Source organism: Rousettus aegyptiacus, unplaced genomic scaffold (genome assembly GCF_014176215.1).
Source record: "Rousettus aegyptiacus isolate mRouAeg1 unplaced genomic scaffold, mRouAeg1.p scaffold_m13_p_14, whole genome shotgun sequence".
NCBI lineage: Eukaryota > Metazoa > Chordata > Mammalia > Chiroptera > Pteropodidae > Rousettus > Rousettus aegyptiacus.
Window position 1 is genome coordinate 32,928,864 of NW_023416289.1, and position 23,562 is coordinate 32,952,425.

Below are 23,562 nucleotides of genomic sequence, written 5' to 3' on the forward strand. Positions count from 1 at the left end.
CTGGCAATAGAAAGTCCTGCTGCATTCTCATAGGTCATCCTAGGAAAGTACCCTGGCCCCTCTGAACCTCAGTTTCCTCATCCATACATTGGCGATCATAAGAGGATTTCTACCTTTGGGTTGTGGGAGGCCTAAATGGTTACAGAGCATGAAGAGCCCTTCACACACAGTCTGGAACCTAGTAAGTACTCAGTATGTAGTCGTTGCTAACATGATTCTTCTGGGCTTTGAGTCATCCACAGATTGAAAACTGGGCCTTCTGGGTCACCATTCCTGTCATCGTAGAGAGGCCCTCCTGTCATCAGTGTGCCTTCCCCCTCAGCTGTTGGTCCTCCTCCCTGTGAGAGGATCTCCCACATGTATCTTTCCTCTTCTTATTCACTGATACTCTATCCCTGTTGATGCCAAATGGGAAAAGATCTCTGTGTTTTCAAAATACTCCTTGTAACTCTCAGGCTGTTTCTCCTTGCACTTACTGACTGTGTAAACTTGGTCATGTGTCTTAACCCACATGGGCTTCCACGTGCTTCTCTATAAAAGGTGCAATAACAGAAGAATAATCATTCTTTCCTAACTGGGTGGTTGGAAGACTTCAGTGATGTCATACATGTAAAGCACTGGGCAGGGCTCCTTGCATGCCTAAATTGCACCATAAACCCAAGTGATCATTGTTATTCCTTTGGTACCATATCCTCCGAATGAGGATGCTGTTCCCTTAGGCTCCCCCTAGGTTCCTGCCATCTCTTCCCTGGTGCTTCTTCCCTCACACCTGGCCTGAAACAGCTTTTCTTCCATGATGCTCCTCCCAGTGCCTAGCACGAACTTTGCACACTAGTGAAGCATGGCTTGTCCCTTTAACTGCCCTCTTAGATGTGATCGGCCTGAAATCTCCACCTCAGCCCATTCCCTGCAGCAGACACCCCCTCCCAACTCCTCGGTGAAGGAGCAAGAAAAGACAAGCCTCCCCACTCCAATCCCTCCTTAGGGAGCACGTGGACCATGATGAGAGTACAGTATCTTGTATTTATTCACAAATCTCAGTACAGTTCCATTAAGGGACTCTCAAAACTCTCCCCCCACCCCCAGCTCCTCCAGGTCATTTCAGCTGATATGACAACAGGACTATCAGTCTGCTTGGCAAGTCCAGTGCATCAGTTTAGGGAATGATGTTGGCGACGCTCTGGAAGAAAGAAGGAAACTGTGAGTAAATGCAGGGTTTGCAGTTGTGAGGGGACCAAGACCTCTTCATTCACATCCACTAGAGAAATGAGAGGAACACTAGCCACTCTGGCCCAGGAATTACCTATGTTCTGGGGAATATCTTAAGGAAGGTGGCACCTAGATTGAGGAAGAATAGGGAGCCAGCCCTCCCAGGCAGAGATGCTACGGACCTCTGTAGGAACCAAAAAACCTTGCCTGCTTTGCCTCAGAGGATTCCCTGCCACCCCCATAGCCTGGGAATAAACAAGGTATGCCTTTGGGTTCTAGGCACAGTCTACAGAACCATTACATCCCTTCATCCAACTGCCCCAGCCTCAGACAGCTGAGATACTTGATGAAAACAGAGCTAGGGCTTGAGGCCCAGAATGAGGATCAGGATTCCACAGAAGCCTTTATATTAGGGGTGGGGAGTTTGCCAACCAGGAAAAGGATAGAGCTACCGGTTTTCACCACTCAGCATATTGCTGCAAGGCAGCAGGGGCTCGGCGGCAGGGTTGTGCATAGTGGGTCAAAGTAGGGAATCAGAGGGGAGATGATGAGAGATAGTGGACACATGGAGGAAATGGTCTCAACAGCACCTCCCTCTTTCATTCCCAGATGCACACGTGTCCCTGGAGGCCTTTTCTGCCAGCCTGTGTTTGCCTCAGTGGGAATGGAAAGCACCCAAAAGATGAAAAACGGGATTAAAAGGGCAAAGAGCAGGCGAAAAAGGGGAAGAGCAGAGCTGGCAAACAGCTCTGAAAGGTTGAGAGTCTGTCCACAGTGAAGTTCTCTATGAACAGGCCATGGGAAAGAGGGTGTACAGCTATCTCCCAAGACAGAAAGCATAAATCTGAAACTATGTGGGCAACTCACCCTCCACAGAGCCGGAAAGTTGATGAAAGGCTTGTTGACCGAAGCCTGGAATTTAAGGACAAGAAGGTCAGTCCCCAGCACCTGTCCCACCACCATCCTAGAAGGGCCTGCACTCCCCCAACTCCAAGTCTGTGCTGTGCTAGGGAGACTTACTCCAGATGTTAATGTTGTGGTTGCGCCCCCTCCGTGATGGCCGGTGGATCCGCCTGGATGACCGCCCTGTGGATGAAGCCCAGACCGTCATCGCAAGCCCTCAGTCTTTGAGGGTCTCCCAAGTTCCTTTTACCCAGGGACCTGATGTCCTCTAAGGTGACTAACCACCTTCTGCCTCACTGCCTGAAAAGAACACCCCACAGCCATGTGGCCATTGGAATTCTGTGGGAGATGGAAAGAAAAGCAAAGGAGGATGTCTGTGCCTACTGACTCGTCTTCCCCTGGGTCCCCTTTACTTTAATGAGATATCCTCAGTCACTGAGAAGGGACCGGACTGGAAAGGGAACCCAAAGGACCCACACAAATACCAGGACCAGAGTTAGCCTTAGCCCTGACCTCAAATCTACCCCTTCTACACACACTGGTGCCTGATCCCTGACTTGGGTTGCTCTCTGACTTGAATCCTATCCCCAGAAACCCAGCAGTGCCTCCCCAGTGATGCTGCCAGCCTCAAATCCCATAACAAACCGCCCTCTTTTGGCCTCTACCTAGTGAATCCTGCCATTTGACACAGAGCCCTTTCCCCTACCACACATGCCTTCTACATAGTCCCTTCCTCCTCTGCACCTCCTCCCGCCCCACTTTCCTTGGCTCCCTGCCTGGAAGCCAGTGTGGCTATGGGCTTTGAGGCCTGGGCCAGTCTTCAAGATGGTGTCCCAAAGACTCTTCCTGGAGATTGGGAAGTAGGGAATTGAGGTAGGCAGGGGTCACCCTTCTCTTATTCCCCAAGTCTCCTCCTTGGTGCCTGTTCTATTGTGCATGGGGCGGCTAGCCTCTCGTTCCTTCCAGTATCTGTTCAATCTACATAAATGGGGATCAGAAATCCTCCAGGAGACCTGTTCTGATGGGTAGTGTGGAGAGAAAGAAAGAACCCTGACCTGTGATCTGTCAAAGCTGTGTGCCAGCCACATGACCTTGGCAAACCCCCTTAAATCTCACTTAGCTTCAGTTTCCTTAACTGAAAATCAGGGAGTTAAAGTCCTCATCCCTGACTAACTCCTTTCAAAAATTTAACAGAAAAGGGCTCATCTCCAAAGCTATTCCTCAAGCTCAGTCTGATGCTCTGCAATTTCTCAACACTCTTTCTCTTCCCACCATAACAGATCTTGGCTCAGTAACTATTTCCTGTTCCCCAGGAGAGGCTTCATTTTCCTCCCTCTAGATCTCCTTAACTAGAAGGGTAACTCCCTGAAGTTGGGGCCAGGTCCCATTCACACTGCCTGGTATAGAGCTTTGAGGATCAGAGGGCTTGATCCATCTGATCAGATGACCACCAGCTCCTTTCTAAGGAAGGAGGACACGGTTATATAGCTGCCCAAGTTTCTTTCACCATATGAAGGCTACCTGGGCTCCCCAAGTGTCCCAAGGGTTTAACCTTTCCCTCCCCCTCCCCTTAGCCCCCTTCTTCCCATTTCCCCACCCCTGTTCACCTACATTCAGCAGCTGGTTGGCCTCCTTGCCGGCTTGGTCGACCCCATTATGAACATTCTGCTGCAACCTGTCCACCTCTTTTCCGGCCTGGCCAGCAGCATGGTGGACACCTTGGCCAAGTTTCTCCGCTTCCTTTCCAGCCTGGCCAGCAGCGTGGTTGACCCCTTGGCCAAATTTCTCTGCCTCCTTCCCGGCCTGGTTGACCCCATCGTAGACCCCTTGGACCACTTTGTCTGCTTCCTTTCCAGCCTGTTCAACATCATGATGAACTCCCTGGCCAAAGCGCTCCACATCCTTCCCAGCCTGGTTGACCCCAGGATGCACGCCTTGGACTATTTTGTCTCCCTCTTTCCCAGCCTGCCCAGTAGCATGGTGGACCCCCTGACCAAACTTCTCTGCTTCCTTCCAGGCCTCATTAACCCCATGGTGGACCCCCTGGCCAAATTTCTCCACCTCCTTCCCAGCCTGGTTGACCCCAGGATTCACGCCTTGGACTATTTTTTCTCCCTCTTTCCCAGCCTGCCCTGCAGCATAATGAACATCTGGGCCAAATTTCTCCACCTCCTTCCCAGCCTGGTTAACCCCAGGATTCACGCCTTGGACTATTTTGTCTCCTTCTTTCCCAATATGCCCAGCAGCATGGTGGGCCCCCTGACCAAACTTCTCTGCCTCCTTCCAGGCCTCATTTATTCCATGGTGACCCCCCTGGCCAAACCTCCCAGCTTCATTTCCAGCCTGCCCAGCGGCATGGTGGGCCCCCTGACCAAACTTCTCTGCCTCCTTCCAGGCCTCATTTATTCCATGGTGACCCCCCTGGCCAAACCTCCCAGCTTCATTCCCAGCCTGCCCAGCGGCATGGTGGGCCCCCTGACCAAACTTCTCTGCCTCCTTCCAGGCCTCATTTATTCCATGGTGACCCCCCTGGCCAAACCTCCCAGCTTCATTCCCAGCCTGCCCAGCGGCATGGTGGGCCCCCTGACCAAACTTCTCTGCCTCCTTCCAGGCCTCATTTATTCCATGGTGACCCCCCTGGCCAAACCTCCCAGCTTCATTTCCAGCCTGCCCAGCGGCATGGTGGGCCCCCTGACCAAACTTCTCTGCCTCCTTCCAGGCCTCATTTATTCCATGGTGACCCCCCTGGCCAAACCTCCCAGCTTCATTCCCAGCCTGCCCAGCGGCATGGTGGGCCCCCTGACCAAACTTCTCTGCCTCCTTCCAGGCCTCATTTATTCCATGGTGACCCCCCTGGCCAAACCTCCCAGCTTCATTTCCAGCCTGCCCAGCGGCATGGTGGGCCCCCTGACCAAACTTCTCTGCCTCCTTCCAGGCCTCATTTATTCCATGGTGACCCCCCTGGCCAAACCTCCCAGCTTCATTTCCAGCCTGCCCAGCGGCATGGTGGGCCCCCTGACCAAACTTCTCTGCCTCCTTCCAGGCCTCATTTGTTCCATGGTGACCCCCCTGGCCAAACCTCCCAGCTTCATTCCCAGCCTGACCAGCAGCATGGTGGAGCCCCTGGCCAAACCTTCCTGCCTCACTTCCCGCCTGGTTGGCCGCATGATGGGCCCCCTGAATCACTTTGTCTGCCTCCTTCCCAACCTGTCCAACAGCATTGTTGGCCCCATGGACAAACTTCTCTGCTTCCTTTCCTGCTTGTCCGATGCCATTGTTGATCCCATGGGCTACCTTGTCCAAGCCGTGGTTGAGCCCCTGGATGCCCTTGTCCACCTCCTTGCCGGCACTGCTCCCCATGTTGCTAAGTCCATTAAAAACTTTCTCCACTTCCCTTCCGGCTTGAGTGATTCCATTATTGATGCCTTCCAGGGCCTTGCCCACTTCTCTCTCTGCATTACTTAGCCCTCGGTTGATTCCGTCGATGACCTTCGCAAGGGGGTCATCATTGGCCGCCCATCCAGGCAGGGCCCCCAGTAGCAGTAGGAGGGAGCAGGAGCTGACCAAACTGGCAAGATGCATATTGTTGGGCGGGTGGGGAGGATGCAGAGAGGAGCCCGTGAAGCAAAGCTGCTATTTATCCTCTGCCTCCCTCCCTCTTCTCCACCCCTCATGACTCAATCACCCCTGCAAGGCACTGACTTGGTCTCCAGTCAGGTAGGTATTTCCCAGGGAGATTTGGGATTGAGCAATGAAGAGGAGGAGGAAGAGAGGATGAGTCATGAATGGAGAACACTCACATGGCATCTTTGCTCCTTGCCCAGCTCGGGCCCTCCACCCCAGAGCCCAGATATCTGCCCTTCCAACCACCTCCTCTTTTCATTCCTCACCCACTAGCCAGGCCTCCTTTCTCCCAACCCCACCTTCAATCGCCCCCATTCCTGGTTCCCCAGCATCTTCACTCCTCTCAGGGGATCTAAGGATCTAGTTTCTCCAGCACTGAGATTCTAGAAAGATGGGAGGTATAGTCAGGAGGAGGGGAGCACTCCTGGGAAGTTGACGGAGTCATTAGACCTTGTTCTTATTGTTCTTTTTTAATCCCCCCAACACACATTCACTATGCTCCAGCCACACAGGACTTCATCTTCGTCCTTAAACACACCAAGCTCATCCCTGCCTCATGGCCTTTGCACTTGCTGTTCTGTCTAGAATGCAGAACTCAGATCTTCACATGGCAGGTTCCTCCTCATTCTGTTTTTAGCTCAAAAACTTCTCAAAAAACCTTCCCTGGCCATCCCCCAATTACGCTGTGTAATATCTTCCTTTGATTTTTATAGCACTTACCACAATCCAAAATTATCTTTTTTATTGTCTTTCTCACTTATTATATTATAAACTTCCAGAAGACAGAGCCTTTGTGTTCATTACTGCTATATCCTCAACTTCTAGAACATTGCCTGAGGTTCAGTAAATATTTATAGATTGAACAAGAGAAGACAGGCTAAGCCTGAGTCTCAGAGGGTGCTAGGGGAAAGGGTACCTGGGTCCCCAGAGGAGCCTAGGGTCCCTTGGGAAGGGTTGGAGATTTTGGAGCAAGGATACATTCTCATCATAGAACCCTGGTTTCCTGCCTCCCAGCCCTCGGGCAAGGGCAGGGGGCTGATTGCCATGAGCTGGGACAGGACGCAGTGTCTCCTGAAAAGCCGGTTCAGGCAGCCATGGGGAGGGGCTGAAGACCCAGGACAGCAGGAGACTGTCAGCCAAAACCTGGGCTGGGGGCCAGAAGCTCATTCTTCCTGCCCTCCTCCCCCTGGAGATGCTTACGTCATAACCTGAAGCCCCAGGTGTTGACATGGTGTCATGAATTGGAGGGGGAAACAGCTGAGAGTTTGGCCTAGGTGTAAAGATGGGCATCGGAAGGAAGGGAAGGTGGTGGTTGGTAAATCTGTGGCAGACTATCTATCTGGAGCTAGTTTAGGGGGAGGTGGAGACCAGAAGGATGAGAGCTAATGGGTGGGTACAGTTGGGTGCAGGGGTGAAAGATATTTGGGTTTTGGTGCCAAAGGGAGAGACTGAGGAGGGGTGGAGGTGGGATTGTTAGTGGGAAGGCCAGGCAGGAAGGAATGTGCAGGGCGTGAGCAAGTGGGGGTGGCAGAGTTATGTGTGTGGGTGCCCAGGTGTGGTGAGAATCTGCACGTGTTTTCAGGCTTTACTCAAACAAGGGCAACAAGGCCCACTGCCCTTGAAGGACCCAGGGTTCCACCCCAGATCCTGAACAATTGGATCCACCTAGAACCAGGCATCCCAGACCTAGAGGCCCAGGAACTTCTGCCTTCTCTAGGCTCTACCAATAGAAGGCAATTAATTGTGCCACCTCTCCACAATTGAGCTCATCAAATCTGTTTCCCAGTTTCATGCTCCAGGGACAAAGCCAAGTCCCTGGGCAATCTCGAGTGTGGTTTTTCTGCCCTGTCCAGTGCCTAAATGAGGGTGTTTCCCATGCCAACAGATCGCTGGGTGGGGCGGTCCAAAATCCTAATCCACCCCAAGATTGACAAGGCGGGGGTTTCTCCATTTCTCTTTACACCTCTCTCTCTGCCCCATCCTACCATCTTCTGTCAGCTCTAGTCCTTCTCCTCAGTGCTCCACTCCAAACACTGGTCACTATTTGATCCCGGACTTTGGCATCTGTCTCTGTGAGACTGACCTGGAGTTGTCCTTTCTTTGCCACCCACTGCTGGTTTTGGTAATGTGGCTGTGCTGCTTTCCTAGAGCAAGTGGAGCAAGTGGAGGTGGTTTCAGTCACAGCTCCCCCAAAAGTACACACAATGTGCTTGCCAACCCGTGGCACCTCCAAACACGCATCCTGACCAAAGCCTTTCTGAACAGGAGCTACCGTGGGCTTCCCAGCTCGGGTTAGTATTCGCAACACTTCCTGTAGGTTGGCAAATATTTGTTAGGCTGATGCTTTGGCTGATCTTGCCATAAAATCATCAGGATCTGAATCAGCCTTTGGGAGGACAGATCTTAACTCTTCGTCTCTTCTCTTATTATTGGCCTACTCAGATTTGCCATTTCTTTTTGTACTAGTTTTGATTCTTTATATTTTCTAAAAAATATTTTAATTGCACCGAGTTTTTAATACTGATTATTATAAAGATACACAAAATCGGTCCCATTCAATTCTGGTTTTGTGTGGTCTTTTTTACCCCTTTGATCATACATGTTAAGTTTGTCCTTTGTTTACTATTTTTTTTTGGTGTTGGTTCTTGAAATCTCCCTATCCGTACACCCAATTTATTTTCAGTTCCACCTCTCCTGGGCCATCCAAGCAGGAAGGCCTCATCCCTCACCTTGTCCCATGCCAGGTGCTTAGCAAACCGAGTTTCCACAGAGGTTTGGGGAAGGAAGAGGTTATGTCATTCTGCCCCTTCTTGCCTCCACACCTCTCTATGGGATGGTGACTCCTTCCTGGCCCAAACCTGCACACCCCTAAATCTTGATCAGAGAGAGCCGTGTGTCAACTGGCTCTGCAGGTAAAGGTGCCTGCCTGTGAGTCACAGATGTGCAAGCCCCCACCCCCGGTGCTTGAGGGGAAGGGAGCCATTTGTCCTTTATTCTTCGCCAAATGTTTATAGAACCCTGCTTTGTGCCAGGCACAGGTCTAGCTGCTGGAGGCCCAGTGGTGAACAAAATAGACAAGAACATATGCCCTATAGGGGAGACGGTGAACAGTATATCAATATCTAGATCATGACAAACTATACGAAAAGCCACAAGGAAAAGAATTGGGGTGCTGTGAGGATATGGCTTCGAAGTTGCTTTAAGACTGGGGATCAAAGAAACCTGGAGGTTATATTTATTTATTCATTCTGGTATTATTTATTGAGTGGGCACCCTAAACATTCTCCTAGTCAACGGAATATAGATTTGATAAGGTAGACAAGCACTCTGCCCTCCCAGAGCTTGAGCTAGTGGGTAGAGACAATTGGTAAGAAAACAAACGAATAAACAAGATGATTTTTTAGAGAGAGACATAGGCTGTGAGGAAAATAAAACTAATAGAGTGTAACCCTGGGGCAGTTCTGCACAATGGAACATCTAAGCCAGGAAGTCAGACAAAGCCTCTTGGAAAGTGGATATGTTGAAGGGAGCAGAGTGTGATGGCTGAACATGGCTGAGAAAAGGGAGAACTGTAGGTGGGGAGTCAGGAGGGCCTCTCTTAAAGGGTGGCACCTGAAGGAAACCAAGAGGCAACCAGCCAACGGATGGACTCCGCAGGGCTTGCAGGCATAAGGGAACGGCTGGGGTAACCATGGGGGTGGCAGGGCGTCACGGAACAGCAGAGTGCCAATGGGCCAAGGGAGAGAGAGGAGAGAGAAAAGGGCTTTGAGGGCCAGTCTAAAAAGTTGGATGCCATTATAGACGCCAGCGGTGGCCTGGGAACAGTACTGCTAAGCGTGCACGAATGGGACTGGGCCTTCATGCCGCCACCTCTGTGACGTCACTGAGCACTGTGATATCACTGGGCACTGTACCGTCTCGGCAGGTTGCCTGTGCCCACGTCGCAGTAACATCGCGGTGGGTCCTGGTGCAGCTAGGCCATGAAACTTTAGGAAGCATGTCGAAACGCGACATCGTCCTCACCAATGTCACCGTTGTCCAGCTGCTGCGACAGCCATGCCCGAGTGAGGAAAACTCCGAAACGCCCCCGGGGAGGGGAAGTGAGGGCAGTTGAGGAGCAGGGATCGACGGGTCAGATCCCCCTTCCGAAAGCGTCCCCGCTACGGACGCGGACCCGACAGGAGGCAAGGGAAGGGCGGCCGCTGGCGGGCGCGGCTCTTCCATCCGAGCCGCTTCCCTCCCTCCCTCTAACCCCACCTCCGTCAGCCCTCCCGGGTTTGCTGGCAAAGTGGTTTCTGTGGCGACGGTGGAGGGGACGCGAACCCTCGACCTGAGGGTGCGCCACTCGCACGAGGTGGAAGGGTAGAAGCAGGGGCTGGATTTACGCTGTCTCTGAGGACAGCCGCTGGTGGTCGAGGAGCTCGGCGAGATGGGTTTCCCATAAAATTGATGCTCCTGTCGCTCAGCGCGGAAGGGCCGTTTGGGGATTGGTGGGCTTTGCCCCCTCTCCAGCCCACCCTACCCGCACCCCCGCCTCCGTATTACACGAAGCGGGGACACTAGCAACCTGCCAGAGCCGTGCGCTCACTGAAACCTCACAACCACCTGGTGAGGCCAGGGGTTTATTGTCCCCATTTCATAGAGCGCAAACCGCTTCCCTAGGTGTCTCACACCAAAATAGTTGAGTTGGTATTCGGAGTGCTTGCAGGCACTTGGCAGCCCTACCTCACCCAGCCAGAGGTACACACACATACTTAACCCGACAAACTCACATCAGACCCAGGTCTTCGGTAAGGGCAACTCTCATTCCCTCGTGCCACCTCACTGACTGCGGACCCTGGCAGCCAGGAAGCTCCGCCCCTCGCGGGGCGGGCATGGCCTGAGTGAAGCAAGGCTTAGGCCTGGCTCCAGAGTCCCCAGACCCCTGCAAGATGCAGCAGCAGACACAGTAAGGGATATAGGCCTTGAACCTCCTCCCCGCTCGTCACTCGCTCTTGTAGCCTCGGGCCTCTGTTTTCTCTCTGTAAAATGGAGGGTTCCATGGGAGTGTCATTTTAATAGGGAGAGAATGATGCTTCATGGCTGAAGCTCCTCCAGGCTCGTCATTCCCAGCGCAGAAGCTTTGCTCCAGCTCGTATACCACCCCCTCCCATCCTCCCTAACCCGCCCCCCCCCACCCCTTCCTCGCTAGAGAGCAGGAGAGGAGAAGGCTGGGGGAAGTTGGGAGAGGACCACCTGAGTTTTCTTTTGAAAGGTCGCCGAGTGTGCTCTGATCCTCACTCTTAAGCCAGGTGGACAGCTCTCCCTTTCCTGATAGCAGAAACAGAACCCCAAGGAATGCAAACATCCTTAAGGTCACCAACAACTATAAGGTCTCTGCCACCAGTAAACACTGATACATTTATGAACTTACATTGCTACTGGAAACACCCACAGTCCAGCCTCAGGCCACAAGGTCTGTGGCAACCCAGAGTGGTCACGTGACAACAGCTGGGGCCTGGCTCTTAGCCCCACCACCTCCCAGGTGCTTTTGATTCTGGTACCAAACACAACTCCCACCTTCATCCTCCAGCCTCTCTGATTATTTCTCTCTCCTTTTCCTTATGAATACTTAGTATCAGACTTCCTTTCTTCTATTAAAATCAGCACTTATTGGGCCTTGAGATCTTACCAAGTCTTCATAGAAGCCCCAGATGAAGGGTCAGATGATATGACAGGAAATAAGCCAGAGAGGTTCATTAACTTGCCCAAGGCCACACAGCTGGCAGGTGGCTGAGCCAGGGCTGATATAAAGGCCTGATTCCCACCATAAAACCCTCTACCAGGCAGGCTCCCTGACTGCTGTCTCCACCATGTCTCCCTTCTCCTCAAGTCCTCATCTGCAGCTCAGGCAGCAGCACACCTCCAAGCATAGGTGTTTTAAAATACAGTATGGGAGTGGAAGTGTGTTTGGAGAGGTGGAAGTTGATGAGGTCTCCATCTGTTTCATGTTACATATTTCCTAAACTACTCTGAGAATAAGAATCACCTTGAATCCTTGTTAGAAACAGGATCCTTGGACCTCAGTGAGGACCTACTGAATCAGACTTCCCTAGGAGAGGCCTCTCTGTGATGCTTATCAGAAAAGTTTGGGGACCAATGGGCTACGTCAATTATCAGACGATTCAGGAAAAGATCTTTGAAATACTAATGTATGTGTAATGTTCCCAGATTCTTGTGAGAAGCACTACACGTAACTCATTTAACTCTGGTTTAAAGTACCCTCTGAGAGAAGTACTACTATTATCTCCATTTTACAGAGGAGGAAATTGAGGTACACAGCATATCACCCCAAGCGATTGTTAAAAATACACAGTACCCACTGAATTAGAATCTCCAGGGAAGGAGCCCTGGCATTGATATTTTAAAGCAAACCCACCCCCTGCTCATTCTGTGGATCAGGTATGTTTGGGAAACAATGGGCTAGATGGTTGGCCACTAGGGGTCAGAAGCCAGCAACAACAGTTTCTGGTGGCAAAGATGGTTCATCCTCTCTCACTGGATGGTTCATTGCTGGCCCCGCTGGGGATGCTTCTGTTTTCTCTCCCCACAGTAACCCGACCACCACCCCCGCGGGAGCCTGAGCCCGAGCCCCAGCCCGAGCCCCAGCCTGAGCCTGAGCCTGAGCCCGAGCCCGAGCCCGAGCCCCAACCTCAGCCTCAGCCTGTCAAAGAGGAAGTTCCACCTCCTCCTCCACCTCCACCTCCACCCCCACCAAAGGTTACCCCGGTTCGGAAACTGACTGTTGGCATCAATGGGTAAGTCAGCCCCAGCGCCTGGGCCCTTCTTGAAGCCTTAGGGCCCAGCCTTTCCTCCAATCATTGAATGGAGTGTGTCCACATTTCTCACCATCAACGTTTTCATTCTGTCCACCTTGAAGAAACACCCGCAAAGATGGACAGGTCTCCACCCTCAGCTTACATTCTAGTAGGAACACAATCATCAAATAAGGAACATGACACTTTGGTTATGTGTTATGAACAGTATGAAGTATAGTAAGACTGGAGAAGGCAGTGTTAGTTGAGGTGTCAGGGAAGTCCAGCTGTGCAGCGAGCAATGACTCGGGGGCAGAAGTGTCAGTTTAGTGTGCAAAGGACAGGCAGGAAGTCACTGTGGCTGGTGCAGAGCAAGCAAGGGAGAAGAGGAGGGAGAATGGTGGAAAGTGAGCAGGGGCTTGGTAGGCCACAGTAAGGAGTTTGGACCTGGTTTTACTGATAGACTCATGGAGGTTTTCAGGCCAAAAGACATAATGTGACCTGAAGTTTTCAAGATCCATCCAGCTACATGGTTAGGAATAGGGAAGAGGATGGATGGATGAGGAAGCAGGAAACTCAGTTAAGCAGTTGATGAGGTGGGTGATCTGGGCAGGATGGTAGGGGCCCACAACAGGGCTAGTTATCTTCTTGCTCCAGACTGAGTCCCACCCAGTCCCCTTGAGGGACTCATGTCACCCACTTCTCTCCCACTCTCTCCTCTGCCTGCTGGCTGAGGATTCTGAGAACAACCCCATAACCCCTGTCCCTGAGCAGATTTGGACGCATCGGTCGCCTGGTGCTGCGCGCCTGTATGGAGAAGGGTGTGAAGGTGGTAGCAGTGAATGATCCATTCATTGACCCAGAATACATGGTGAGCAGCAGGTAGAGGGTAGGACTGAGGTGGGGAGGGGGTTCAGAGAGCTCTCTGGAAGGCTGCCAGCTGCATGTGGAACCTTCGCCAAGACAGGGACTCCTGAGGGATTCTCACTCCCCCACCCGTCACCCTAAGACTTGGAACTATGCTGTTTCCCACAGGTGTACATGTTTAAGTATGACTCCACCCATGGCCGATACAAGGGGACTGTGGAACACAAGAATGGACGGCTGGTCGTGGATAAACAGGAGATCAGTGTCTTCCAGTGGTAAGGGCAGCTTTCCACGAATGTGCTTGCAACACATTCATGGAGGGGATGTAAAGATGATGAGAATGGGATTCCAGCCTGTCGCACAGGGTTCATAACCCCCAGACTGTGTGCAAATGCCTCTGGGTCCTGGTTTGGAGAGGGAGGTCTTAGAGAAGTCCCTGCTCCATAAATGGTTAAGAAGCACTAATCTGGAAAGATGCCCCCACTGAACTCACTTGCATGTTTTCTCACAGGCATATCAACATGTCTAAAACTCAACTCTTGATTCTCCTTCAATCCCCAAATCTCCCTTCCCAGGAAACAGCATCGCCATCTAACCAACAGCTTCCACTCGGTTCCTACACAGCAGCCATGGAGGGCTTTTTAACCCATTTCCCATTTGCTCCGAGAACACACACTGGTGGCGCTTGCAGCCGCAGCGTTTACCCCGAGAGAACTTGTGGATTACAGTCCTAACCTTACCCCCAGAGTTTGCCATGAAATATCTTGCTTTTATTATTATTTTCACATCGCTCTAGCATATTGATAATCTTTGGAAACAAATGACATCTTTCTATTTATAGCATTCTCTTTTTAGTACTGGTACTGCCGCTTACAAGATACAGTAATTCTCGATTGCTGAAAATGTCAAATCCTAGAAAACGTAGCATTCCTACGTGTGATGTTAAATTAACACTGGCAGAGAGCTGCACCTTTTTTTTCTAAACAGGAAAAGGGTTATTAAAACATCAATTGGACCTAGTTACTCCCCTACTTAACCTCTCCAATGGCCTTCCATCACCCCATAAATAAATTCCCAGCTCCTGATGGGGCCCCACAAGCACTATGCGTGCCACCCCCCACCCTTCCCATGTCACCTCAGCACACTGGCCATCTACCTCTTAGGACCCTGATCTAGCATCTCTTATATTTGAACAATGTTTCTTAGTGCCCATTTTACATAGTACTCACTGACATTAACTCTCCTCCTTTATTTAAAGACGTTTAGAATCTATAAGTCAAAAGCCATAATATTAGACATTTAACATGCTCCAAATACATTTTCGAGATATCAAAAAACTAAAAATTTATAAAATGGGAAAGAGAAACCTAATTTATCCTTTTAATGGAAATTATTAGCCACTGCTTGGTCCTCTGGCTGCCTCAAATTTTACACTTGCGTTTGCATGCTCACGAGCCTCCCCAGCACTCCTCCCGGCAGGTCCACTCTCGGCCCTTCTCTTTTTATTTGGTGGGAGAAGGTTGAATGATAAAGAAGGGCAAGGAAGGCTTGTGGTGTGGTGGTCAGGGCTGGGTGTAAAGATGGAGGTGGGGGTGGAGGCAGGGACTGGACAACCAGTGAGAATGGGAGAAGCTGCTTGACCTAAGTTTAAAGTAATAGCAGAAACGATGCCAACACGGCAGTCAGTCCTCAGACATACCACGTCCTGTCTCTCCTCGTTATTCCTGCCACTTACAGCATCCCCCTCCTCTTCCCTGTCCCCATACAGCTACCACCTCAATGTGCACCCCCACTTGGGTACTGCCTTGTCAGGTCACTGCAGCAGCTGCTCCCCTCTCCCCCGTCCTCCGTCGCTGCACTGTTGGCTTTCACCAGGCACTCAGCATAAGCCATCTTGCTTTGCGTGTACTTTACTCTGCTCCATCCTTCCTAGTCAGGTGACCTTGGGCAAGGGAATGAACTTCCTTGAGCCTATTTCCTAATGTAACTGATAGGGATGACGACCATATCCATCACAGCCATAGTGGGGAGCACTGGAAATAGCATTTTCCCACAAGGCCACAGCCTCCTTGCAAGAAGGGCCCTGTCAGTTGTGTCACTGCTATTGCTTTGGTACCTGTAGGTGCAGGCCTTGGCTCTGGGTAGACTCAGCAGTTCCTTGAAGAATGAATGGAAACCTCAAAACAGGCCCCTGGACAGGAAGGCAAGCCCATAATGGCCTAGGGGAATGGGCTAGGGTCTCCTGGGCTGCCAGCTCTTTGCCCCATGCCAACTCAGCAATTACTGCATAGGAATTTGTTGAAGAGCCCAACTTGGAAGGCAAGAAATGGGGGGCCTCAGAGAAGAGCTAGTTAGGCCAGATGATAAGGTGACCTGACAGAGCAGATGACCAGGGAGAGAGAAGAACCATGTGTGTGACCCAGGGAGAAGAGAGGAAGCAAGTCATTCATTTATTCACTCATACATTCGCTCATTCATTTATTTATTCTGGCTGCATTGCCAGCCTGCCTGCAGTCTTGGCCAGCTCTGCCTCCTACCCCTTCACTTCTGCCCTGGCTCCTCTGAAGAATGCCAATAATTACAGTACTTACTCCTCAGGTCATGAGAGTTAAATGAGTTCCGTACAGGTAAAGCATTTCGAATATGGACGTATGGCAGGTATTCAGTAAACATGTAGGATGGCTAATAAAAAATATTCCTACAAACACTGACTGAACCCCTCTGGGGCAATCAGGGGTTAATGACAAAGAAAACAGACCCAGCCCTGCTGCAAGGAGTGGTCTAGAACAGGGGTCCCCAACCCCCAGGCCACAGACTGGCACCAGTCCATAGCCTATCAGGAACTGAGCCACACAGCAAGTGAGCAGCGGGCCAGTGAACAAATCTTCATCTATATTTGCAGCCACTCCCCAGCACCAGCATCACCACCTCAGCTCCACCTCATATGATCAGGCATTAGATTCTCAAAGGAGCACTGGTCCCTGGTGCCAAAGAGGTTGAGAACCACTGGTCTAGAAGAGACAGACACTAACAAATAATCACAAAAGCAAATACTGCAGCTATGATAAACTCAGTGAAGGAAAAGACTAGTAGAAAACAAGCCAAGTAGAAAACAGCAATATATGTTTAATATGTTTCAAGTACAAACATTTGACAAAATAGCAAATAAAAATGTAAATTTATAAAACAGGAAACAGAAAAGCTCCTTACTTTTCTGATGTAAACCCCTAGCCCCTGCTGACCCCAGGGCAGCCTCAGGTTTTGGTTACATCCCCACCAACCCCATTGCTCTCAGAATGTAGTACCTGTCTTCAGGGACTTGCCTGGCAGTTGGCTCCCTGCTGCAGGAACTGAGTGGCAAATACAGGAGGGGCAAGGAGGGCTGTGGTGAGGTTGCCAGAGCAAGGGACCTGAAGCCTCGCCCTCCCAGGGTCATTCCAGGCAGCATAGGTAGAAAGAGCCTAACCTGGCTGGGAGTAGTTAGGGATATTCCCCTGGGGGCAGATGAGGCCTGAGTCAGGGAGGTGGCAGCTTGGTGGTGCAGTCAAGAAAAGTGGCCTGCAAGGGGATTTACGGTGAGGCAAGACCAGCAGGGTCGAATCCATCTGGAACAGCTGGGTATGTGTGGGGTGGGGAGAACAGATGGTTGCGGGGAAGGTGTCTGGTCAGCCCTTTGAGCAGTAAACGCCATGGACTACGAAGGCGAGGCCATGCAGGGAGACTGACACACAGCACTGCCACCCCTCCACAGCAAGCAGCCCAAAGAGATCCCCTGGAAGTCTGTCGGGAGCCCCTTTGTGGTGGAGTCCACAGGCGTGTTCCTGTCATTAGAGGACGCTTCCGTAAGTGGGAGAGGTGTCCAGGGCTGGCTGGGGGCGGGGGGAGGGGCACTCAACGCACCTCATGAATTCCCAACACCAGTGCTCCTTCCTCCTTCCTCAGAACCACATCAAGGCAGGTGCGCTTCGTGTGGTCATCTGCGCTCCCTCACCAGATGCACCCATGTTTGTCATGGGGGTGAACGAAAAGGACTACAACCCTGACTCCATGAAGATTGTCAGGTAATGGGCGGCAACATCCTGAAGTATGTAAGTCATGTCCAGGGAACATGCCAGCCTGTGATAGGAAGGGATCAGACTCACCCACCCCAGCCCCACTCCCACCAGCCTCCCTGATGCTTTTTTCACATCAGTCTGCTTCTCCTTCCCAAAGTCTTAACAGTCATCAAGTTATTATCACTGTAAAACTGTTAGACATTCATGACTTCTGGACAACATGCTTGGGGGAGTTTCCGCCAGCTGCATCTCCAGTACCTCCTTCAGTCTGAATGTAGCCCCAGTGATCCCTCTCATCCCCATCCTGACTTTTCACAAAACAACCCCAAAGTGAGGTGGAGGGGTGGCTCTGCATCTCACCACACAGTGCCCTTGCACACGGACTGTTTCAGCAATGCATCCTGCACCACCAACTGCCTGGCCCCCCTTGCCAAGGTCATCCATGAGAGATTTGGGATCGTGGAAGGACTGATGGTGAGTTGGGAAGAGGACTGGGCCAGGATGGATAGCAGGGAAACTCTACCCCTTCCTCCCAGGACATGCTTAGTGTGTGGAGTTAACAGAAAGATACTGCTTTTGGGAGGAGAGGCCCACCAGTGATGAAGTCTTTTAAAATACTGTGCAACATTCAGGAAAGGCTGGACCCTAGCCTGCAGGTGCCCTCCTATGGTCTGTGGTGGTGGCCCTCCCAACCTCCACACCTAGCTAACCACCACAGACCTAGGAAAAAGGCATGGGAGCTTAGGAACAGGAAGGCTCCTAAGCCCCCTTCTTCTCCAAGACCACAGTGCATTCCTACACCGCCACCCAGAAGACAGTGGACGGGCCATCAAAGAAGGCCTGGAGAGATGGACGGGGCGCCCACCAGAACATCATCCCAGCCTCCACAGGGGCTGCCAAGGCTGTGGGCAAAGTCATCCCAGCACTCAAAGGGTATGAGGGCAGGAAGCTGCAACCAGGGTAGAGGGCACACCTCAGGTAGACTAGACTGGTCCTCAATCCTTGAGGCATCTCTTGAGGGAAAAGTAAAGGTGAAGGGAGATGAATGGAGAAGTCCTTGAGTTCTGACACCCGCCCCAATGTGGGATTCTCCAGGAAGCTGACAGGAATGGCATTCCGGGTGCCAACCCCAGATGTGTCTGTTGTGGACCTGACCTGTCGCCTGGCCCAGCCTACCCCATACTCAGCCATCAAGGACGCTATAAAAGCAGAAGCCGAGGGGCGCATGGCTGGCATCCTTGCCTACACTGAGGATGAGGTAGGGGCTCAGGAGAGGGGACCCTGGAAGGAGCCCTCTGGGGAGGGAGCATGACTTTCCACTTATCAAGGAGCTGTTGGCAGTGTATCAAGATAGGAACTGTAGGGCTGGGAAAGTCAGCTCTCCCTGCCTTAGAATCTTTGCATTTGCGGCTCCTTTGATGTGGAAAGCTTTCCCCCCAGGTGGCCATGTAGTCTATCCTTACCTCCTCCAAGTCTCTACCTCAGCCTTCCTCCTCAGCAAGATGTTCTTTTTGTGGCCCTTTTTCCTACCTAAGATTTCATTGCATAGTCACTGTTGGTCCTGCTAATATGTGCCCTCCAAGAAAGCAAGAATTTGGAGACTATCTTTTCACTTCTATAGCTTCAGCTATCTTCCCAGGGCCTGTCACACAGCAAGTGCTCACTACATGCTTAGTGAACAAGACAACATATCCCATTTTTCTACACTTGCTCAGGGCAGGCCATGCCAGATGCCTTCCCTGTGAGGAATGGATGTTACTGTCCCTTTGCTCCCAGTAATACCATCTCTGGTGCTGTCTCCCTGCTTTAGTTGCTGCAGGTCCACACTCACACAGCTGCCAGAACCTCTTGTTTTAATAAAATCAGATCACATCACCCCCCACTGCTGATAACCCTCCTATGGCCTTCCATCATACAGAGGTCAAACAGTCAGGGCCTCTGCGCTATAGCTCCTTCCACCTCAGATACTGCTGAGGGCCTAAGCTGGCCAGACCTGCCTAGTCATTCGGACCCAGCCTCAACACCTCTCCTCATGGGCCTCTGTGCCAGCCATTCCAAGTGCTTGCATTATTCCCAGAAAATAATATTTATTGGTGCAGCATCTGAGTGTTTGTGGTCTGTGTCCTTTGGCCAGTTTCCTACAAGCAAAGCCTCCAAGTGCCTTCCTCATACCCAGTCCCCAGAGCCTGGACACAGTAGGGTTTCATCAAATACTGTAGATGAATGGGTAGTCAATATGCCTAAGAGTCAGAGCCGGAGCTGCTGGAGGTCCTTACTCTGCGACCCACACCAACCTTCGAAATTCTGATACCCAGGTTGTCTCCACGGATTTTATCAGCAATACCCACTCGTCCATCTTCGATGCTAAAGCCGGCATCGCGCTCAACGACAATTTCGTGAAGCTCATTTCCTGGTAAGGGAGAAGGGGTCAGACATCGGGGTGGAGAATACTGGCTGTGAACAGGAGGGATCCCAACTCCCTTCCCTCTTCCCCAGGTACGACAACGAATACGGCTACAGTCACCGGGTGGTGGACCTTCTCAACTACATGTTCAGCCGAGATAACTGAAGCAGGACAGCCCCTACTCTGCTTCCCTGTTCTCCCCGGGCTAGAACCTCTACTTCTCATTCCCGCCCTTGGCTCCCAACAGGTGCACCCTGCGCCGCTGGACCACTAGTGAAATAAAAAGCCAGTGCTCACTGCTGCTCCCAGTATCTCTGCGCGAGTCACGGCGGGGTCAGTTGGCTTTCCAGACCCGCCCATGCGTCCTCTGGTAGCCTGCGCCCGGGGCCCCGCGTTACCGCTCTGCGGTGACTCCCGGGGGAGTACGGGCCCGCGCAGGTTCCGGTGGCTGCACACCACGCCGCGCCGCGCCGCGGCGGAGCCCGTGACGTCAGCGCGCCGGCGACTCGTACTCCTCTCCCAGAAGGACGCGCGGGCCGCGGCAGAGGCAGGGGCGCCAGGCCTGGGCGCCAGGCGGGCCGAGTGAAGACCTGTGCTCCGGCGGCCCGGGACTGGCGCCATGACCTTGTTTCATTTCGGGAATTGCTTCGCCCTGGCCTACTTCCCCTACTTCATCACCTACAAGTGCAGCGGCCTGTGAGTGCGGGGCGGCCGCGGGGCGGGGGGCGCGAGCCGGGGCGAGCCCTCACCTCCCGCTCCTGCAGGTCCGAATACAACGCCTTCTGGAAATGCGTCCAGGCCGGGGTCACCTACCTCTTCGTGCAGCTGTGTAAGGTGAGGCCCCCCCGGAGCCGGGGGTCTTGCTCCCAGGCTCTCCAGACTCAGGGCTCTGCCCCGCCCAGATCCCCCAGTGTGAGACCGTCTGCAGCACCCTGCGTAGGGACGCTCCAGAATACACCTAGAACACAGACTTTGGACCTGAGGAGAGGTCTCCAAGCAACTTTTACATAACTTTTTTAGTAAAATAGAGAAACTCATCTGTATGGTTTCAGAGGGCTTTTGTATGATTAAGAGCCGCTGACCCCATATGGTGCACCTCCAGGCCTGACCCTGCTACCCTGATTACCATAGAAAAACCTATTGCTCTTTCTCTCTCTCTCTCTCCTGGTCCTACAATATTGCCCTTATCTGATGGTCCCTCTCCACATAGGCCCCCAGAACCCCAATGTCCAGCCCTCCATGTACACACTAGCTTCCCACAAAATCTACATAGTTTATCCCCCTCACCTTGAGGTGAACTCTCTTTTCTGTTCTCAGATGTTGTTCCTGGCCACTTTCTTTCCTACCTGGGAAGGCGGCATCTATGACTTCATTGGGGTGAGTGGGGCAAGGGAGGGGAGGGAATGCAGGAGTGGGGGCCCTGGCACCTGTGCTAACTGAATCCTCAACCTGACCCACAGGAGTTCATGAAGGCCAGCGTGGACGTGGCGGACCTGATAGGCCTAAATCTTGTCATGTCCCGGAATGCCGGCAAAGGGGAGTACAAGATCATGGTTGCTGCCCTGGGCTGGGCCACAGCCGAGCTCATTATGTCCCGGTGTGTGCAGCAGCCTGGAACCCAGATTCCTGAGAAAGGACACCTGGGTTTCAGGGAGGTTCTGGAGGGTGGGGGCTCAGATTCTGGGTGCCGAGGGTTTCTGAGTACTGGAGAATACCTCCCTTTGCCTTGTTCAGTTGCATCCCCCTCTGGGTTGGAGCCCGAGGCATTGAATTTGACTGGAAATACATCCAGATGAGCATTGACTCCAACATCAGTCTGGTATGCAAGTCCTGCTCTCCCATACGTCTTTTTTGCTGGTGTTGGTACTTCTCCCCAAGGCCTGGCCCTGACTTCCTGCCTCCCTTCAGGTTCATTACATCGTCGCATCTGCCCAGGTGTGGATGATAACACGCTACGACCTGTACCACACTTTCCGGCCGGCGGTTCTCCTGCTGATGTTCCTTAGCGTTTATAAGGCCTTTGTCATGGAGTGAGCTGGGCAGGGTTGAAGGTTGGGTCCAAATGGGGGTAGGTTATCTGTTCTTCTTCCCTCATTGTGATATTTCCCCACAGGACCTTCGTCCACCTTTGTTCTCTGGGCAGCTGGACAGCACTGCTGGCCCGAGCCGTGGTGACAGGGCTGCTGGCCCTCAGTACCTTGGCCTTGTATGTCGCCGTCGTCAACGTGCACTCCTAGGCTGGATGTTTCAGATATTGACATACCTTTTCCTTGTCTCTAGGTTTAAGTGAAGTAAACAATATTTGGAAAGTTATTTTGGCCTCCATCTCTCTCTGGAACTGTCTACCAGTACCATACTCATCTGCGTCCCAGAGGCCCTTGTTCTGGCTTTGGAGCCAAGTAGACAAGTTAGGAAACTAGCTGGCCCTGATTTGTCCTATATTCCTGGAGCAGATCCTCCGCTCCTAGTTTTCCTAGGTAGACTGAGGGCTTGAAGTGAATAATCTTTGAGCAGTGGCAGAGACCAGGACCCTCAGGGAACAGGTGACAGAAAACAGTTAGAATCCAAGAGGGGTTTCTTGGGGACTTTTCACAGCCTTAACCTGGCTGTCTCCCAAACAGGCCATTCCCTGGCTGAGCACCTCCTAGAAGCCTGGCCTAATCTCCTTTGATTCACCGTTTATATGGCAGCCAAGGGGATCTATTCGAAACCCCAGTCTTACTTGTTCACCCTCCCTGCTTATAACCATCTAGGGCTCCCCATTGCACACTGAACAGTCCAACCACTGGACCTTTGGGGGTAGACTTTTGTAATTCTGAGCTCAGTGCTTTGACTCAGTTCTGTGGCTCTCAGATCAAGTCCTGGCCTGAGGCTCCTCAGAGTGGAGTTCAGAGACAGCTGCAGTCAAATAAAGCATGAGCCCCCCAGTTTGGATGTTTTCCTGGTTGCCACTCTCCCCACCCTCGTCCTTCCTTGGCCCCTCCCCCTCTGCCTGAGGGCTATCAGAAGCAGGGCTTTGAATGTCATGCTCGATGCAAATCCTGCCTACTCAGGAAAGTGATCCCCAGCCCTAGTTTCCCAGTAGGGTCGCCCAGAGCATGGGCTAGGGCAGTGCCCCTCTTCCTCCACCAGACTATCATGGTCCTGCCGTAATGTTATTTAGCTCTGGGCCTAGAAAGCACCAAGCACAGCTCTGTTCAGCCCTGCTATGACAGTCTTCATGTTTTCAGAGAAAGTATTTATTTGGCACAACCACCATCTAGCCCCACCCTCTCCTTGCCCCTAGTGAAGATGGGGTTCACAGGTGTCTTACGGGAGGAGTGGAGAAGGAATGAATGATTCAGAAGGAAGTAGACTAGGCATTCCCTTAGCCCTGTTGGGTGGCTATGTAATGGAGTCATTTTCACCTACACCTCCATCCTGTGTACTATGTAGCCCTTGATACACATTGGCACAAATGAAGTTTACAGAAATTATTTGACAACTATTTGTTGAGCAGGGACTCTGATCCAGGGTCCCTACTAGTGGCCAACTGTGAACAGATCCCAGCTTTCATGGGGCTCAGACAGACCAGAGTGGTTGGGGCTGAGGTGGGGAAATCAGTGGCCGAAGGGATCAGGGCTGTCATGAGTGAAGGCTGGTCAGAGTGGTAGGACTGGCGAGATAGACTATAATGATTAGGGCTGTGATGGAAAAACAAGGGCCT

General features: G+C 52.0%; 3 protein-coding genes across 3 annotated transcripts; 2 read left to right on the top strand and 1 right to left on the bottom strand.

Annotated features, from left to right (window-relative positions):
- Positions 1-1,045: 1,045 nt before the first annotated feature.
- SBSN (suprabasin) lies at positions 1,046-5,758 on the bottom strand. The gene is made up of 4 exons (XM_016119770.2): positions 3,724-5,758; positions 2,230-2,295; positions 2,077-2,121; positions 1,046-1,180 (listed from the first exon to the last, which is right to left on the bottom strand). Exons 1-4 carry the CDS (start codon positions 5,692-5,694, stop codon positions 1,157-1,159), a joined length of 2,106 nt encoding a protein of 701 aa, XP_015975256.2. The 5' UTR covers positions 5,695-5,758; the 3' UTR covers positions 1,046-1,156.
- Positions 5,759-9,733: 3,975 nt separating this feature from the next.
- Positions 9,734-20,244, top strand: GAPDHS (glyceraldehyde-3-phosphate dehydrogenase, spermatogenic). Its single transcript, XM_016119615.2, has 11 exons — positions 9,734-9,800; positions 12,329-12,533; positions 13,305-13,401; positions 13,566-13,672; positions 17,149-17,239; positions 17,340-17,458; positions 17,845-17,926; positions 18,234-18,385; positions 18,548-18,710; positions 19,768-19,865; positions 19,949-20,244. The coding sequence occupies exons 1-11, from the start codon at positions 9,734-9,736 to the stop codon at positions 20,019-20,021; spliced, it is 1,254 nt and encodes a 417-aa protein (XP_015975101.1). The 3' UTR covers positions 20,022-20,244.
- A 123-nt stretch (positions 20,245-20,367) lies between these two features.
- Positions 20,368-22,169, top strand: TMEM147 (transmembrane protein 147). Its single transcript, XM_016119745.2, has 7 exons — positions 20,368-20,552; positions 20,621-20,690; positions 21,174-21,233; positions 21,317-21,453; positions 21,591-21,675; positions 21,765-21,886; positions 21,970-22,169. Exons 1-7 carry the CDS (start codon positions 20,476-20,478, stop codon positions 22,091-22,093), a joined length of 675 nt encoding a protein of 224 aa, XP_015975231.1. The 5' UTR covers positions 20,368-20,475; the 3' UTR covers positions 22,094-22,169.
- The last annotated feature ends 1,393 nt before the right edge of the window (positions 22,170-23,562 follow it).

What these genes read in the sequence shown, in the direction of transcription:
- SBSN (XM_016119770.2), bottom strand. Translation starts at nt 5,694, where the DNA reads ATGCATCTTGCCAGTTTGGTCAGCTCCTGCTCCCTCCTACTGCTACTG. An exon ending in CCACAACATTAACATCTGGA is followed by an intron (nt 2,122 to 2,229) that starts GTAAGTCTCCCT and finishes CTTAAATTCCAG; the next exon opens with GCTTCGGTCAACAAGCCTTT. An exon ending in ACTTTCCGGCTCTGTGGAGG is followed by an intron (nt 1,181 to 2,076) that starts GTGAGTTGCCCA and finishes TCTTTCTTCCAG; the next exon opens with AGCGTCGCCAACATCATTCC.
- GAPDHS (XM_016119615.2), top strand. Translation starts at nt 9,734, where the DNA reads ATGTCGAAACGCGACATCGTCCTCACCAATGTCACCGTTGTCCAGCTG. An exon ending in GAGATCAGTGTCTTCCAGTG is followed by an intron (nt 13,673 to 17,148) that starts GTAAGGGCAGCT and finishes ACCCCTCCACAG; the next exon opens with CAAGCAGCCCAAAGAGATCC. An exon ending in GTCATCCCAGCACTCAAAGG is followed by an intron (nt 18,386 to 18,547) that starts GTATGAGGGCAG and finishes GGGATTCTCCAG; the next exon opens with GAAGCTGACAGGAATGGCAT.
- TMEM147 (XM_016119745.2), top strand. Translation starts at nt 20,476, where the DNA reads ATGACCTTGTTTCATTTCGGGAATTGCTTCGCCCTGGCCTACTTCCCC. An exon ending in ACCTACAAGTGCAGCGGCCT is followed by an intron (nt 20,553 to 20,620) that starts GTGAGTGCGGGG and finishes CCGCTCCTGCAG; the next exon opens with GTCCGAATACAACGCCTTCT. An exon ending in GCCGAGCTCATTATGTCCCG is followed by an intron (nt 21,454 to 21,590) that starts GTGTGTGCAGCA and finishes TGCCTTGTTCAG; the next exon opens with TTGCATCCCCCTCTGGGTTG.